We start from the raw sequence: 19,388 nt of genomic DNA on the forward strand, positions 1-19,388 counted from the left end.
ACAATACCAGATAATAACAAAGCGAAAACAGGTTGGTAGATTTTTTTGCAAATGTATAAAAAAACAACAACTGAAATACCTTGTTTACATAAGTATTCAGACCCTTTGCTATGAGACTCGAAATTGAGCTCAGGTGCATCCTGTTTCCATTGATCATCCTTGAGGTGTTTCTACAACTTGATTGGAGTCCACCTGTGGTAAATTCAATTGATTGGACATGATTTGGAAAGGCACACACCTGTCTATATAAGGTCCTACAGTTGACAGTGCATGTCAGAGATAAAAACCAAGCCATGAGGTTGAAGGAATTGTCAGTAGACCTCCGAGACAGCAATGTGTCGAGGCACAGATCTGCAGCATTGACGGTACCCACGAACACAGTGGCCTCCATCATTATTAAATGCAAGAAGTTTGGAACCACCAAACTCTTCCTAGATCTGGTCGCCCGTCCAAACTGAGCAATCGGGGGAGAAGGGCCTTGGTCAGGGAGGTGACCAAGAACACAATGGTCACTCTGACAGAGCTCCAGAGTTCCTCTGTGGAGATGGGAGAACCTTCCAGAAGGATAACCATCTCTGCAGCACTCCACCAATCAGGCCTTTAAGGTAGAGTGGCCAGACGGAAGCCACTCCTCAGTAAAAGGCACATGACAGCCCGCTTGGAGTTTGCCAAAAGGCACCTAAACTTTCTCAGACCATGAGAAACAAGATTCTCTGGTCTGATGAAACCAAGATTGAACTCTTTGGGCTGAATGCCAGGCCTGAAATCTGGCACCATTCCTATGGTGAAGCATGGTGGTGGCAGCATCATGCTGTGGGGATGTTTTTCAGAGGCAGGGACTGGGAGACTAGTCAGGATCGAGGGAAAGATGAACGGAACAAAGTACAGAGAGATCCTTGATGAAAACCTGATCCAGAGCGCTCAGGACCTCAGACTGGGGCGAAAGTTCACCTTCCAACAGGACAACGACCCTAAGCACAAAGACAAGACAACGCAGGAGTGGCTTCGGGACAAGTCTCTGAATGTCCTTGAATGGCCCAGCCAGAGCTCGGAGTTGAACCCGATCAAACATCTCTGGAGAGACCTGAAACTAGCTGTTCAGCAACGCTCCCCATCCAACCTGACAGAGCTTGAGAGAATCTGCAGAGAAGAATGGGAGAAACTCCCCAAATATGGTTGTGCCAAGCTTGTAGCGTCATACGCCGAGAAGAGTCAAGGCTGTAATCGCTGCCAAAGGTGCTTCAACAAAGTTCTGGGTAAAGCGTCTGAATACTTATGTAAATGTGATATTTCTGGGTTTTTATTTTAAACATTTGCAAAAATGTAATTATGGGGTATTGTGTGTAGATTGATGAGGGGGGAAAACAATTTAATCCATTTCAGAATAATGCTGTAACGTAACAAAATGTGGAAAAAGTCAAGAGGTCTGAATACTTTCCAAATGCACTGTAGTTGTACTATAGTATATATTTATTGAGCAGCTATGCTTAACAATGCATTCTTGGCCAATTTATCAAGCCCACAGCGGTAATGTCAAGGATCTTGTTCCTATGGTCAATGAGTGTTATTACTTTGACATAGAGAGTTGTCTTTCTTGGAAGATGTAGAATACTGCATAACACACAGCGTGAGATGTCATGGTTGGAGAAATACATACTATTGCATTCAGTATCTGCAGGGTAAGCTTTTATCACAGCTCTCTAGAGACAGCAACATTTTTCTACCTGGTTTAATAGCAGTAGAAACACCCAAGTGTCCTCATTTCCAGCCTCATTACAATGAAACACAACAGAATGAAATAAACTTGAAACGTGAAGCACTTTCTCCTGTTGGCATCACTTAACTACCTCTCTGAAGCCCCTCTACTTCTCTTCAGTTATAATTTGGCAAGGCCTAACAGAAGGCAAAACTTAGTATCCATCATATGTCCTCCAGATAGGCTTGACTGCTAAATGAATTCAAAGTATTGAGGGAGTTTGAAAACCTTTTTCAAATATTTATTCGCACGTGACCTTTGCATCAGTTTAAGTATTAGCCACCACCTTAGTGTTATAGAAAAAGCTGTGTTGCATTTCCATTCGTCTCTTGTCTGTTTACTCTCTGGGTCTGGGTAAATGTTCACTACAAGCAGCTGTATTAGCTATTCATATTCAAATTGATGCCGGCTGGCGCTTTTTTCCTCCGTGCCATGCTTCACTGTGCATTTCATTCAAATAACACAATAAGAGCACGCATCATCTTGGCACTGAGAGGCCAAATAAACAATACTATAATGAACTGAAGTGTCGAAGTCAGATAAAAACACATGGCATTCGATATCATAATGACGCATTTTTTGGAGAATAGATGTGAAATGCAGGAAGACTGCTTCAAAAGGGATGAGATGAGAAACTCAATGAGATGAGGGCAGTTTGTGTTACAATGCATGTAGGCTCCATGACGATAGCACTGGGCAGAACAACTTGTTAAGATGAAGAATATGGTAAGAAGTCCAACTGGTATGATAATTAAGGTCTAGTGAGTGCTACAACTGCTACATAATTGAAGGAAAGACTGTTAGTCTAGCCAGCACTTGTGGAATGAACATTTTATTAGTAATCTAAGTTTAAAGGCACTAGCTATATAGCAATACTCTGGCTTTGTTTAGTTACTGTAGCTAGCTGCGTGTTCAGTCTGGATGGTATAAACAGAAGCGTAAGTACATCTACTATTCACAATGGCCGTGAGCCTTTCTACTGTTCAGTGAAGGGGAGGACAATGTGTATACTCCCATTGACACAGCTTGCTGATCTTATAACAGAACGCATCCTTGTATCTGATGAGGAAACTGGGGCCTGGCCAATACCAATGCCAGAGCCAGAGCTACACTGATAGAGAATCTACGGTGCCACTGCAGTAGTCCACAGAGGACTGAGCTAGCGTTGAAGGTCAACCTGACATGGGTACTGTGACGTATGCTGGACTGGGGCAGCATGGGAAGTGCTCAAGTGCATCTCCCCACTACAGTGTCTGACAGTAGATCACAGGAGATGGAGTGTTGCGTGAGTATGGAAACAAATGAGAAAGGACTGGGGATTCTCACTAGTTCAAGTGCTCCCCTCTCCCTCTCTCTGTATCTCACTCTGGCTAGCAGGTAGCCTAGCAGCTAAGAGCTTTGGGAAAGTAACCAAAAGGTTGCGGGTTCAAATCCCTGAGCCAGCAAAGGTGGACAAATGTTCTGTTCTGCCCTTGAGCAAGGCAGCTAACCCTGAACAACAACTGCTCCCTGGGTGAAAATGATGTAGAGTAAGGCAGGCTTCACACCTCTCTGATTCAGAGGGGTTGGGTTAAATGTGGAAGACACATTTCAGTTGTGCAACTGACTAGGTATCCCCTGTCCAGCTCTCTCCCCCTCCTATCACCTAGATCTAGCCCTCTGCCAAACACAGCTTTCTGAAATGGTTTTTCTTTGCTCTCCCATCGGACAAGAGATCAACTTGAGGTGAAATGCATGCAGATGTATAGGAGCGGATAGGTAGGTACTGCATACTACAAAGCTAATTCACATAACTCCAATCACAGCCACAGGGACAGGTATGTATGCAAGCAATACGTCTTGCTGTAGGCCTATCTCATTATCCTAGAAAGGTTTATAAAAGGTTTGGTTTTCTAATCCTATGGGGAGAGTATAATTTGGATTGAGATACTGTGTCATAACAGCTGCCCAGAAATACTGCATCAACACATGGACTGTGCGTAAGAGTGGAAGCAGCTCAAGCCTAGTTGAAATGGTAAAACATTGAAAATAAAGCTGAAAAAAATATGTATCTGGGACCTTCCTTTTCACGTCAAGCCATCTTTTGAAGCTGCCGTCTGAGCAGCTTGATACAGAAACATCATCTAGCCTACGACAACTAAATGTGTAGCACTGAATTAAAATGCACAACTAACTGATCGTCAAACCATACAAGGAAGAAGGAGGTGAATTGTTCGATGGTTATCGACAACCTCTGACTCACATCCCCCTTGAGAGAACAGGAAACCAGGAAAGTCAAAAAAACATCACAAAGCGTAATAAAGCTCCCTGTGGACTGCATAGACAAAGAGCAGCGACTGCACTGGAAATTGCTGCTGAATGAAAGAGAATTAATTGCACCATCCCCGCCTAGGCGCACATCTTTAAAATAGGCTTCAGAGAGAACCAGGAGCCTAATGTTATTCACAAGTAGAATCGTTCAGCAACTGCAGTGCATCAACAGGTGCAGAGCCTGTATACACAAAGAGAGAGCTGAGGAGCTGAGTAAGGCACAGAGTCACACTGCCACCCACAGGTAGACCAGAACACCTCTCCCTGGCTGTTATAACAGCTCAGAGCTGAGCAACCTCTCCCTGGCAGATTAATAGCTGAGCTTGTGTGTTTTTCATGCCTTTACGCATTTTGAATGCCCGAAGAAAACAGAAACTTCATTTTGTTGGAGGAAAAAAATGCTTCCCTCGATGATTAAAGGAAATAACGGTTCTGTTAAAGCACACAGGGAGTAATATTAAAGTGATTTTTAACATTTACTACAATATCAATAGCTAATATAGCTTGAGTTATGAGCAAATATCCAGTGAGGGAGATGTGATATTAAATCATTGTCTGACAAGCTGTAAAGTTGTGGAGAACCTCTGTGTAATCATGTTATACTGACTGTGATTGTGTTTCAACTGAGTGAATCCGACTGGGAAGGGGTGCAAGACAACAAATCAATTCAATCATTTCATGAAGATGATCACTCTGAGGGCTAACACAGACATGGAGATTAGATGTGCACTATTATCACCCAAGAAGATGTGAGCTAAGTAAAAATGAAAAAGACTTCATTTTAATCCCAATAGCATTGCTTGTCATATATGCATATTTCACCAATGCCTCTGCTAGCAGAATTGCTAAACCTGGCATTACTATACATTTCATATCCATATTCAAGCCCCGGTCACAAAACAACTTCTAGGGTACTACAGAAGAACAGTCTCCTGTGTGCTCATTTGAAAAAGTAAATTGCCTGGAATATTATCACAATTATGTACAAAATGGCACTGAGCTAATTCACAGCTGGCTTCCCTATATCACTAAACCATATTTTGTGTATACGCTTCCATGCTTGCATAATATTAATAGTTATAAAACAACAATGGCTCGTCAACAGACTCGATAAAATGACCACGTTTGACCAGTTAATTAAGGGGAATGATATCGAGAGAATAGATTAATTGTGTGGTCAAAACAAAGCCTGTGGCACAGACCATCTGACACATTACCCGGCTGGAGTCGAGGCTATCCAACACAAAATGCCACTCAATATTCCTCTCCATTATGATCCTGATTACTCTCATGGCCTTGAACTAGATCATCTGAGACAGCCAATGGCACAGTCGATTGGGATAGAACTATTCCAGACTCCTAGTATGGAAGGTAAGGTATGAGTAAGAGGGGCTGAAGAATACTTACTTGAACATAAAAGTGCTGCCAGTGCATCGATTGCTGCCCTGCGAAAGAAAAGAGAAGTCATTTTACATACAACAGTGATTAAGGAGCTCTCCTTCTGCAGAATAAAACCAAGAAGATGGGCACCTCTCCAATGTCCCAGTCAGCATTTTATAGTTTACATAAGCACAGAGGCACCTGCTTTAGTAATGTCGAAATCCCTGTCACTGCAATCATAAGCATTTATTACCAGCAACATAACTGCTGATTCAGGGTTGCAGACATACAGTGGGGAGAACAAGTATTTGATACACTGCCGATTTTGCCGATTTTCCTACTTACAAAGCATGTAGAGGTCTGTAATTTTTATCATAGGTACACTTCAACTGTGAGAGACGGAATCTAAAACAAAAATCCCGAAAATCACATTGTATGATTTTTAAGTAATTAATTCGCATTTTATTGCATGACATAAGTATTTGATACATCAGAAAAGCAGAACTTAATATTTGGTACAGAATCCTTTGTTTGCAATTACAGAGATCATACGTTTCCTGTAGTTCTTGACAAGGTTTGCACACACTGCAGCAGGGATTTTGGCCCACTCCTCCATACAGACCTTCTCCAGATCCTTCAGGTTTCGGGGCTGTCGCTGGGCAATACGGACTTTCAGCTCCCTCCAAAGATTTTCTATTGGGTTCAGGTCTGGAGACTGGCTAGGCCACTCCAGGACCTTGAGATACTTCTTACGGAGCCACTCCTTAGTTGCCCTGGCTGTGTGTTTCGGGTCGTTGTCATGCTGGAAGACCCAGCCATGACCCATCATCAATGCTCTTACTGAGGGAAGGAGGTTGTTGGCTAAGATCTCGCAATACATGGCCCCATCCATCCTCCCCTCAATACGGTGCAGTCGTCCTGTCCCCTTTGCAGAAAAGCATCCCCAAAGAATGATGTTTCCACCTCCATGCTTCACGGTTGGGATGGTGTTCTTGGGGTTGTACTCATCCTTCTTCTTCCTCCAAACACGGCGAGTGGAGTTTAGACCAAAAAGATCTATTTTTGAATCATCAGACCACATGACCTTCTCCCATTCCTCCTCTGGATCATCCAGATGGTCATTGGCAAACTTCAGACGGGCCTGGACATGCGCCTGCTTGAGCAGGGGGACCTTGTGTGCGCTGCAGGATTTTAATCCATGACGGCGTAGTGTGTTACTAATGGTTTTCTTTGAGACTGTGGTCCCAGCTCTCTTCAGGTCATTGACCAGGTCCTGCCGTGTAGTTCTGGGCTGATCCCTCACCTTCCTCATGATCATTGATGCCCCACGAGGTGAGATCTTGCATGGAGCCCCAGACCGAGGGTGATTGACCATCATCTTGAACTTCTTCTATTTTCTTCTATTTTCTAATAATTGCGCCAACAGTTGTTGCCTTCTCACCAAGCTGCTTGCCTATTGTCCTGTAGCCCATCCCAGCCTTGTGCAGGTCTACAATTTTATCCCTGATGTCCTTACACAGCTCTCTGGTCTTGGCCATTGTGGAGAGGTTGGAGTCTGTTTGATTGAGTGTGTGGACAGGTGTCTTTTATACAGGTAACGAGTTCAAACAGGTGCAGTTAATACAGGTAATGAGTGGAGAACAGGAGGGCTTCTTAAAGAAAAACTAACAGGTCTGTGAGAGCCGGAATTCTTACTGGTTGGTAGGTGATCAAATACTTATGTCATGCAATAAAATGCAAATGAATTACTTAAAAATCATACAATGTGATTTTCTGGATTTTTGTTTTAGATTCCGTCTCTCACAGTTGAAGTGTACCTATGATAAAAATTACAGACCTCTACATGCTTTGTAAGTAGGAAAACCTGCAAAATCGGCAGTGTATCAAATACTTGTTCTCCCCACTGTATATTCTGCCACAACAGTGTGAACATAGATTAATTATGAATGTGGTTCTCTCTACATCCACATAAATCCTAACTTTGCCTCCTGAATTAGGATGATGCAGTAGTGTGTTCTGTTGATCTAGAGCTGAGGTGAAGGGCATAAACAAGCCAAACAAAAAACAGTGTTGCATGCAGTCGCTGGAACACAGGAAATGTCATGCCAGTGAATTGTTGTCTGTTGATTGTCTTTGATCCATATTAAGAGGACACGTCTCCTGTGACATGTTCCATTATTAAGGATCAGCAGTGTGTGCTTCCCCTCTGATGAGTCCACATCAATACCATTCACACAGTGTACCATATGTAGCCTATTAAATGAATCAGTTACCATGCTCTCAGTTTTCCTAATACGCCACACCGTCTCCCTGTCTCAGACTCAAACTGAAACAGTTTAACACAGGCACCTAGCAGTGCTGTATACAAAAGAGCCCATGGGGATATCTGATCGGAGCGGTGAAAACAAATTATCCGGACGATTTCTTCTACCTCGAAATCACATGAAAAATGGGACTAATTTCAGCCTGTTTGAACAGGGGTCATAATAAAGTTGTTCCTCACAGCTGTGGCTGTTGTTGTTTCTACGGGGAATACAACATGCCTCTGGACAGATCCATGATCACACACACACACACACTCTCACACACAGAGGAGATCCTCAGAGGGAGAGAGAGTCTTGTTAATTATGTCCTTGAAAAGCTTCTTGGTCATATTAAGGCTTAGCTCATAGCCAAAGGTTAGCCCTGCGGATCGCCTCTCATCGACTACAGCTTGTTGAGTTGAAACCAAGCTGACTGTGACATTGTCAGCCCTCAGTAATGTGGTTGCCATGCAGCCATACAGCGCTGGGGCTCTCCCTATGGGCAATAAGTGCTTATGGTGCACAGTCAACACTATAGGCAACAAAAAGGGAAATCTGGATGTATTGCGTTTTCAATACCATGTTGGGGAAAGGCTATGAAGGCCCAGTTCACTACATACTTGACTGATAAGCCTCTTCCTATTCCAACATGTGAACAAATAATTACATGTGTCAGAATTCCCATCAGAATCCAAGCTGGGAGCAGGGATCTCTGGTGCTGGACTGTTGATATCAGGCACTACTAACAAATGTGTGTGTGTCTGGGTGTGTGTGACTGTCGCTTGTGTGCCTGTGTGTGTGCTTGGCCTGCGTGTGTTCGCTTGCATGTGTATGTGTTTGATTGTGTGCGTTAGTGTTTGCAAAGTATTATAACATTATGTCAAATTGAGTGAGAACGTCAGGTGTTCAAACTCCCCCCTGCAGCCAAAGGCGGTAACAATTTACTTTCCATTTTACTTTGCACAGAAAGAAACTGCCAATACATATGCTCCCTGCCGTGATCCAACTCCATTAAACATGAGTAACCTACTTCCCTTTAAATGAGCTGCTGTGGAAAGTTTTGATGAATGCAGGTTCAGCAAGTTCCTCCTCTGCCCGGCGGACTCTCGCTTTAAGGCACACATTTAATTACAAACCTGAGCCAGGCAAACTTATGCAAATTGTTCAATTTGTGCAGACACGAAAAACGTTTCGCTTTTTCAAGGATTCAGTTTTAGAAAATGTAAAACCTCTCTTGCTCGTAGAGGGTAAAACTATTTTTGATATAAGACAAAAATAATGTCTGAATCTATAAGCAACAACACACCTTCTGTTTTGGGCTCTTGGCTTCACGGTGGCACGACAGCAGGCCCATGCACTTTAGCAGTACTAGGAAGACACTACAGCCTCTCCTAAGCGAGTCTATACTTTGTTAACTCATAAGACACAGTTAGCTTAGATAAATAATGAATTGAACTGTCCAGGTATACTATACTCAAACGTATGTATAGTACTCAAGTTCATGTTGAAATTGAGTGGTGGTCCATAGTCTGCAATCATGCAGAGTGATGACAGAGTGAGTGATTTTATAGCAGTATCTGTGAACTAAACCCACTGGGCACACACTGGTTTAATCAATGTTGTTTCAACGTAATTTGTCAACATATTGTGACGTGGGGCGGCAGGTAGGCTAGTGGTTAAGAGTGTTGGGCCAGTAAGCGGAAGGTTGCTGGTTTGAATCCCTGAGCAGACTAGGTAAAATATCTGCAGATATCCCCTTGGACAAGGCACTTAACCCTAATTACTATTGTTAAGTCATTCTGGATAAGATGAAAATACATTGGATTTGTTAAGGAGCCTTTTGGTCCTAGACTTAGCGCTCCGGTACCGTAGATGTAGATGAAGGGGAGGAGACAGGATAAAGAAGGATTTTTAAGCATTGAGACAGTTGAGACGTAGGTTGTGTATCTTTGCCAATCAAAGGGTGAATGGACAAAAGATTTAAGACAAAAGATTTAAGTTCCTTTGAACTGGGTATGGTAGTAGGTAACAGGCGCACCGGTTTGAGTGTGTTAAGAACTGCAAAGGTGCTGGGTTTTTCACACTCAACAGTTTCCCATGTGTAGCAAGAAGGATCCACCACCCAAAAGACATCCAGCCAACTTGACACAACTGTGGGAAGCATTGTAGTCAACAATGGCCAGCATCCCTGTGGAATGCTTTTAACACTTTGTAGATTCCATGCCCCAACGAGTTGAGGCTGTTCTGAGGGCAAAAGGGGTGCAACTCAATATTAGCAAGGTGTTCCTAATGTTTTGTACCCTCAGTGTATATTGGGTGATTGAAATTATTTTGAATTTGATTAGGCATATTTGATTTGACCTTGGTTCAATGCTGACAGTAAAACAGTATTTTTGAATCAACAGCATTGTTTCAACATCATGCCATGAACCCAAATAAAGATTGAAGTAAGTAATAAAAAGTGTCGATAGATTCCTGCCTGAACAGTGACTCCTACTGGTATACGAAGGGTAATACACTGCTGTGAGAACAAGTCTACCATCCAGATGCCCACCTCTACGTATCAAATCAAATCAAATGTTATTGGTCACCTACACATGGTTAGCAGATGTTAATGCGAGTGTAGCGAAATACTTTCGCTTCTAGTTCCGACTATGCAGTAAAATCTAACAAGTAATCTAACAAATTCACAACAACTACCTTATACACACAAATACACGCAAATGTAAGGGGATGAATAAGAATATGTACATATAAATATATTGATGAGTGATGGCGTGCTGCATAGGCAAGATGCAGTATATGGTGTAGAATACAGTATATACATATGAGATGAGTAATGTAGGATATGCAAACAATATTAAAGTGGTGTTATTTAAAGTGACTAGTGATACCTTTATTAAGTTTGTTTATTTAAGTGGCCAGAGATTTGAGTCTGTATGTTGGCAGCAGCCTCTATGTTAGTGATGGCTGTTTAACAGTCTGATGGCCTTGAGATAGAAGCAGTTTTTCAGCCTCTCGGTCCCAGCTTTGATGCACCTGTACTGACCTCGCCTTCTGGATGATAGCGGGGTGAACAGGCAGTGGCTCGGGTGGCTGTTGTCCTTGATGATATTTTTGGACTTCCTGTGAAGTCGGTTGCTGTAGGTGTCCTGGAGGGTAGGTAGTTTGCCCCCGGTGATGTGTTGTGCAGTCATTCTACCCTCTGGAGAGCCTTGAGGTTGAGGGCGGTGCAATTGCCATACCAGGCAGTGATACAGCCCGACAGGATGCCCTCAATTGTGCATCTGTAAAAGTTTGTGAGTGTTTTAAGTGTCAAATTTCTTCAGCCTCCTGAGGTTGAAGCGGTGCTGTTGCGCCTTCTTCACCACACTGTCTGTGTGGGTGGACCATTTCACTTTGTCCGTGATGTGTACGCAGAGGAACTTAAAGCGTTCCACCTTCTCTACTGCTGTCCCGTCGATGTGGATGGGGGGGGTGCTCCCTCTGCTGTTTCAGTGTTGAGGATCAGCGGGTGGAGATGTTGTTTCCTACCTTCACCACCTGGGGGCGGCCCGTCAGAAAGTCCAGGACCCAGTTGCACAGGGCGGGGTTGAGAACCAGGGTCTCGAGCTTAATGACGAGTTTGGAGGGTACTATGGTGTTAAATGCTGAGCTGTAGTCAATGAACAGCATTCTTACATAGGTATTCCTCTTGTCCAGATGGGATAGGGCAGTGTGCAGTATGATGGCGATTGCATCGTCTGTGGACCTATTGGGGCGGTAAGCAAATTGGATTGGGTCTAGGGTATCAGGTAGGGTGGAGGTGATATGGTCCTTGATTAGTTAGATAAGACAATAATACAAGAAACAACACTTCTATTGCCTCTCCCTCTACGATACGCACTTCCGGTTTGGTTTGGAGCGAGTAGTTGGATTCCGCTTTGCTCCACAGGTAGTATTACAGGTAGTATTACATTTCATTTCATTACAGTACAACAGTTTGATTTGTTTGATCTTAGCTGGCTACATAGCCGTCTTTGTATCCAAGATAATTGTGTAGTCTAGAGTAATTGTCGAGGTTACCTAGCCAGTTAGAGGTTACCTAGCCAGCTACACTTTCAAACAAAGTCAACAACGCAGCCACTGCTAGCTAGCCTATTTCACCAGCCAGCAGTACTATATCATTTTAGTCAATAAGATTTTTTGCAACGTAAGCTTAACTTTCTGAACATTCGAGACGTGTAGTCCACTTGTCATTCCAATCTCCTTTGCATTAGCGTAGCCTCTTCTGTAGCCTGTCAACTATGTGTCTGTCTATCCCTGTTCTCTCCTCTCTGCACAGACCATACAAACGCTTCACACCGCGTGGCCGCTGCTACTCTAACCTGGTGGTCCCAGCGCGCACGACCCACGTGGAGTTCCAGGTCTCAGGCAGCCTCTGGAACTGCCGATCTGCGGCCAACAAGGCAGAGTTCATCTCAGCCTATGCTTCCCTCCAGTCCCTCGACTTCTTGGCACTGACGGAAACATGGATTACCACTGATAACACTGCTACTCCTACTGCTCTCTCCTCGTCTGCCCACGTGTTCTCGCACACCCCGAGAGCTTCTGGTCAGCGGGGTGGTGGCACTGGGATCCTCATCTCTCCCAAGTGGACATTCTCTCTTTCTCCCCTGACCCATCTGTCTATCGCCTCCTTTGAATTCCATGCTGTCACAGTTACCAGCCCTTTCAAGCTTAACATCCTTATCATTTATCGCCCTCCAGGTTCCCTTGGAGAGTTCATCAATGAGCTTGACGCCCTGATAAGTTCCTTTCCTGAGGATGGCTCACCTCTCACAGTTCTGGGTGACTTTAACCTCCCCACGTCTACCTTTGACTCATTCCTCTCTGCCTCCTTCTTTCCACTCCTCTCCTCTTTTGACCTCACCCTCTCACCTTCCCCCCCTACTCACAAGGCAGGCAATACGCTTGACCTCATCTTTACTAGATGCTGTTCTTCCACTAATCTCATTGCAACTCCCCTCCAAGTCTCCGACCACTACCTTGTATCCTTTTCCCTCTCGCTCTCATCCAACACTTCCCACACTGCCCCTACTCGGATGGTATCGCGCCGTCCCAACCTTCGCTCTCTCTCCCCCGCTACTCTCTCCTCTTCCATCCTATCATCTCTTCCCTCTGCTCAAACCTTCTCCAACCTATCTCCTGATTCTGCCTCCTCAACCCTCCTCTCCTCCCTTTCTGCATCCTTTGACTCTCTATGTCCCCTATCCTCCAGGCCGGCTCGGTCCTCCCCTCCTGCTCCGTGGCTCGACGACTCATTGCGAGCTCACAGAACAGGGCTCCGGGCAGCCGAGCGGAAATGGAGGAAAACTCGCCTCCCTGCGGACCTGGCATCCTTTCACTCCCTCCTCTCTACATTCTCCTCTTCTGTCTCTGCTGCTAAAGCCAATTTCTACCACTCTAAATTCCAAGCATCTGCCTCTAACCCTAGGAAGCTCTTTGCCACCTTCTCCTCCCTCCTGAATCCTCCTCCCCCTCCTCCCCCCTCCTCCCTCTCTGCTGATGACTTCGTCAACCATTTTGAAAAGAAGGTCGACGACATCCGATCCTCGTTTGCTAAGTCAAACGACACCGCTGGTTCTGCTCACACTGCCCTACCCTGTGCTTTGTCCTCTTTCTCCCCTCTCTCTCCAGATGAAATCTCGCGTCTTGTGACGGCCGGCCGCCCAACAACCTGCCCGCTTGACCCTATCCCCTCCTCTCTTCTCCAGACCATTTCCGGAGACCTTCTCCCTTACCTCACCTCGCTCATCAACTCATCCTTGACCGCTGGCTACGTCCCTTCCGTCTTAAAGAGAGCGAGAGTTGCACCCCTTCTGAAAAAACCTACACTCGATCCCTCCGATGTCAACAACTACAGACCAGTATCCCTTCTTTCTTTTCTCTCCAAAACTCTTGAACGTGCCGTCCTTGGCCAGCTCTCCTGCTATCTCTCTCAGAATGACCTTCTTGATCCAAATCAGTCAGGTTTCAAGACTAGTCATTCAACTGAGACTGCTCTTCTCTGTGTCACGGAGGCGCTCCGCACTGCTAAAGCTAACTCTCTCTCCTCTGCTCTCATCCTTCTAGACCTATCGGCTGCCTTTGATACTGTGAACCATCAGATCCTCCTCTCCACCCTCTCCGAGCTGGGCATCTCCGGCGCGGCCCACGCTTGGATTGCGTCCTACCTGACAGGTCGCTCCTACCAGGTGGCGTGGCGAGAATCTGTCTCCGCACCACGTGCTCTCACCACTGGTGTCCCCCAGGGCTCTGTTCTAGGCCCTCTCCTATTCTCGCTATACACCAAGTCACTTGGCTCTGTCATATCCTCACATGGTCTCTCCTATCATTGCTATGCAGACGACACACAATTAATCTTCTCCTTTCCCCCCTCTGATAACCAGGTGGTGAATCGCATCTCTGCATGTCTGGCAGACATATCAGTGTGGATGACGGATCACCACCTCAAGCTGAACCTCGGCAAGACGGAGCTGCTCTTCCTCCCGGGGAAGGACTGCCTGTTCCATGATCTCGCCATCACGGTTGACAACTCCATTGTGTCCTCCTCCCAGAGTGCTAAGAACCTTGGCGTGATCCTGGACAACACCCTGTCGTTCTCAACTAACATCAAGGCGGTGACCCGTTCCTGTAGGTTCATGCTCTACAACATTCGCAGAGTACGACCCTGCCTCACGCAGGAAGCGGCGCAGGTCCTAATCCAGGCACTTGTCATCTCCCGTCTGGATTACTGCAACTCGCTGTTGGCTGGGCTCCCTGCCTGTGCCATTAAACCCCTACAACTCATCCAGAACGCCGCAGCCCGTCTGGTGTTCAACTTTCCCAAGTTCTCTCACGTCACCCCGCTCCTCCGCTCTCTCCACTGGCTTCCAGTTGAAGCTCGCATCCGCTACAAGACCATGGTGCTTGCCTACGGAGCTGTGAGGGGAACGGCACCTCCGTACCTTCAGGCTCTGATCAGGCCCTACACCCAAACAAGGGCACTGCGTTCATCCACCTCTGGCCTGCTCGCCTCCCTACCTCTGAGGAAGTACAGTTCCCGCTCAGCCCAGTCAAAACTGTTCGCTGCTCTGGCACCCCAATGGTGGAACAAACTCCCTCACGACGCCAGGTCAGCGGAGTCAATCACCACCTTCCGGAGACACCTGAAACCCCACCTCTTTAAGGAATACCTAGGATAGGATAAAGTAATCCTTCTAACCCCCCCCCCTTTAAAAGAGTTAGATGCACTATTGTAAAGTGGTTGTTCCACTGGATATCATAAGGTGAATGCACCAATTTGTAAGTCGCTCTGGATAAGAGCGTCTGCTAAATGACTTAAATAAAATAATAATAAATAAATTAGTCTCTCAAAGCACTTCATGATGACAAAAGTGAGTGCAATGGGGCGATAGTCATTTAGTTCAGTTACCTTAGCTTTATTGGGTACAGGAACAATGGTGGCAATCTTGAAGCATGTGGGGAAAACAGACTGGGATAGGGTTTGGTTGAATATGTCCATAAACACACCAGCCAGCTGGTCTACGTATGTTCTGAGGATGCAGCTATATATGCCGTCTGGGCCGGCAGCCTTTGCGAGGGTTAACACGTTTAAATGTTTTACTCACGTTGGCCACTGAGAAGGAGAGCCCACAGGCTTTGGTAGCGGGCCGTGTCAGTGACACTGTATTGTCCTCAAAGCAAGCAAATAAGTTGTTTAATTTGTCTGGGAGCAAGACGTCAGTGTCCGCGACGGGGCTGGTTTTCTTTTTGTAATCTGTGATTGACTGTAGACCCTGCCACATACATGTTGTGTTTTAGCCGTTGAATTGCGACTCTACTTTGTCTCTATACTGGCGGTTTGCTTGTTTGATTGCCTTGCAGAGGGAATAGCTGCACTGTTTGTATTCGGTCCTGTTTACAGTTGCCTTGCCATGATTAAAAGCGGTGGTTTGCACTTTCAGTTTTGTACGAATGCTGCCATCAATCCACGGTTTCTGTTTAGGGAAGGTTTTAATGGTCACAGAGGGTACGACATCTCCGATGCACTTGCTAATAAACTCGCTCACCAAGTCAGCGTATACGTCAATGTTAGTGTCTTAGGCTATCCGGAACATATCCCAGTCCACGTGATCGAAGAAATCTTGAAGCATGGAATCCGATTGGTCAGACCAGCGTTGTATTGACCTGAGCAGGGGGAGTTTCCTGTTTTAGTTTCTGTCTATAGGCTGGGAGCAACAAAATCAGTCATGGTCAGATTTGCCGAAGGCAGGGCGGGGGAGGGCTTTGTATGCATCGCGGAAGTTCGAGTAGCAATGATCCAGAAAGCTACCAGCCCTTGTCGCGCATTCGATATGCTGATAGAATTTAGGAAGTATGGTTCTTAGGTTAGCTTTGTTAAAATCCCCAGCTACAATAATGCAGCCTCAGGATGTATGGTTTCCAGTTTACATAGAATCTAGTGAAGTTCTTTCAGGGCCGACGAGGGATCTGCTTGGGGGGGATATGCACAGCTGTGACTATAATCAAAGAGAATTCTCTTGGAAGATAATGCGGTCAGCATTTCATTGTAAGGAATTCTAGGTTGCGTGAACAAAAGGACTTGAGTTCCGGTATGTTGTTGTGATTACACCATGAGTCGTTAATCATAAGGCATACTCCCCCTCCCTTCTTCTTACCAGAGAGATGTTTGTTTCTGACGGTGCGATCTGTGAAGAAACCGGGTGGCTGTACCGACTGTACTGACAACATATACCGAGTGAGCCATGTTTCCGTGAAACAGAGAATGTTACAATCTCTGATGTCTCTCTGGAAGGCAACTCGTGCCCTAATTTCGTGCATCTTGTTATCTAGAGATTGGACAGTAATATGCTATGAATCGGTGGATGGTGTGCTCGCCTTCTGAGTCTGACCAGTAGGTCTCCTGCAGCGACCGCATTGTTTTGGATTGGGGTCTGGAATAAGATCGCATGTCCAGGGTGGAGGTCCGAACAAAGGATCCACTTCAGGAAAAACGTATTCCTGTTCGTAATGATGGTAAGTTGACATCGCTTTTATATCCAATAGTTTTCCCTGGCTGTATGTAATAACACTTGAGATTTTCTGGGCTAACAATTTAAGACATAATACATTAAAAAAACTAATAACTGCATAGTTTTCTAAGGACCTGAAGCAAGTACCATGCTCAGCTTTGGAAACAAACTGCGCTCGATTCAGCTGAGCTATCATGTCAGCACATTTAGACATTGATTAGCTTCCATACAATTTTGCATATACTACCTAAATAAAATTGAATCATTTAAAGTACTTCCTATAACTTTTCTTAAACAATCTACATGTGAAAGTACATTTGGAATGAAGTTGGATTTATGAAAGCTACGTTGACATCTGATTTACTGTCATTCATCCATGGTTGATTTGGATCTTTGGAAGATTAGAAGTAGTTACCATTAGCCCTATAAATAGAATGCCAAATTCATGATATTATTAATAAACTTTTACCTTCAGTAAATCTTCAATAAACATTACACCTCTCGTGCGACAATCATTTATTAGGCCAAAGCCTATTGATAAGGACACTAAGATTGTTAAATATTGCCTAACCACAGAGAACAATTTACAGCACTTCAGCAGAACTTATGTTTAAATCTTGGGCTATAAATCATATAGAGGCAGTATTTGATTCACCCAGCACTTGGTTAGTCTCATTTTCAGTGCGATCTGATCCGTCCGTGATATGTGTAGTGCTTAGAGAATGCAACGGTGGGTATACTGTAGAGCTCTGGCTGTAGCTGTGGCATGTCTCTGGCACAGCCAATGACAGGTGGACATGATATACGATACTCACTTGACGGTGCGTTTGTGCCTCGTAGTGTGAGGGGGTATCAGTCTGAATATAACGTCCAGGCCTCGGTTTTGTCCCAGCAGCGTAGCTGTGGTGACTGAAAGATATAGAAATGCCATTGATAATTGCATTCAATGGCTAGTGCTAATTGATGACGTTTCTCCCTGTCCAATCCTTACGAGTCCAGAGTGGAAATCTACTGGCTTCATGGGAATTTCAAGAGACTTCAACTTCAACCAAAATTCTAACTTCCACCACATAATTTAGGTTTGCTTACAGACAAAACTTTTCTATTTACAGCGCCTATTGAAAGTCTACACACCCCGTGCAGAATCTTCCCACTGGGCACAGATGTCAGTTCATCGTCCAGTTTGGATTTACATTTGGTTGTCGACAAACGTGAATTCAAAGTGAAATCAACAAAAAATGTCACCTCGCCATTGGATTTAGGTTACAAGTTGGTTCAACATAATCACATTGTCTACACACCCCTTGCAGAATCTACCAACAACGTTGATTCAACCAGTTTTTGCCGAGTGTGTTCACATTTGCTGCCTTAAAATGTTATCAAAAAATAGATTAAATGGTTTTGTTTTTTCCTATCAATCTACACAACCCAGTCCACATTTTCAAACTGAAAGAAAAATTATATGATGTTTCCAAATGATAAAAAAATACAAAATGAGGATGCATGTTTTCACAGCCCAGAGTTAATACTTGGTGGTAGCACCTTTGGCAGCCATTACAGCTGGGATTCATTCTGTAGGCCTATGCCCTTTAGCAGTACTAGGAAGACACTACAGCCTCTCCTGAGTGAGACTCTTAGGGCAACATATATGTCCATTGTTTTGCAAAATTGCTCAAGCTCTGTACATTTGGTTGGGAATCAGCGATGGGCAGCAAACCCTGTCTCTGATTTTCAAGCAAATTTAAGTCAGGACTGAGATGAGACCACTCAGGAAAGCTCAACACCTCTTGGAAAGCCATTCTGGTGTGTCTTTGGCATGGACATTTGTGTAATTGTCTTGCTGAAAAATACAACTCCATCCCAGGGTTTCAGAAGACTGAGGCTGGTTTTCCTTTATCTTTTTCCTGGGCTTTGCTCCTTCCATATTTATTTAGATCGTGACAAGCTCCCCAGTCCCTGCCAATGACAAGCATACCCGTAACATGATGCTGCCACCATAATACTTAAAAAATACATATATCCATCATGAACTTCCCAACAAAATGTACTGAGCTTGAGCAATTTTGATGAAATAAAAGGACATGTGTTGCCTTAAGAGTCCAATTCTAACAAGAGTCCAATTCTAACAAGAGTCCAATTCTAACAAGAGTCCAATTCAAAATGACTCACAGCTATAATGGCTGCCAAAGGTGCTTCCACCAAATCTTAACACTGGGGTGTGAAGACACACACAATCAATACATCCTCCTCTGTATATTGTAGTAATTTGGAAAATGTCCTATAATTTTTCTTTCACTTTGGATTAGGCTGGGAAGATCGATAGGGGAAAAAATCTAATTGAATCCCTTTCATAATTACATTTTAAGGCAGCAAAATTGGAAGATTGTGGAGAGTCTGGACTTTCACCAGCGACTGTATAAGCGACTCACTGACAGTTTACAGTCATCATAAAAATTATCAGACCTTGTGACCATGTTGTTTAATCATTTCACTGGTCAATATTTAGATACAGTATGGTTTCATTAAATCGTAATTACTATCCTAAATGAAGGGCACCAGCACATCTGCACTCAAGTCAAATGT

The 19,388-nt window shown here is 44.5% G+C and overlaps 1 protein-coding gene across 1 annotated transcript in view; it reads right to left on the minus strand.

The window, feature by feature from the left end:
* Positions 1-19,388, minus strand: part of LOC139530132 (cytosolic carboxypeptidase 4) — a 151,654-nt gene that overhangs the window by 102,111 nt on the left and 30,155 nt on the right. The window contains exons 6-7 of the mRNA XM_071326251.1: positions 17,621-17,714; positions 5,474-5,511 (exon numbers count right to left, since the gene is read on the minus strand). Coding sequence (XP_071182352.1) covers positions 5,474-5,511; positions 17,621-17,714 — 132 coding nt within the window. The remainder of the gene's footprint in view (positions 1-5,473; positions 5,512-17,620; positions 17,715-19,388) is intronic.

Source organism: Salvelinus alpinus, chromosome 9 (genome assembly GCF_045679555.1).
Source record: "Salvelinus alpinus chromosome 9, SLU_Salpinus.1, whole genome shotgun sequence".
Lineage (NCBI taxonomy): Eukaryota > Metazoa > Chordata > Actinopteri > Salmoniformes > Salmonidae > Salvelinus > Salvelinus alpinus.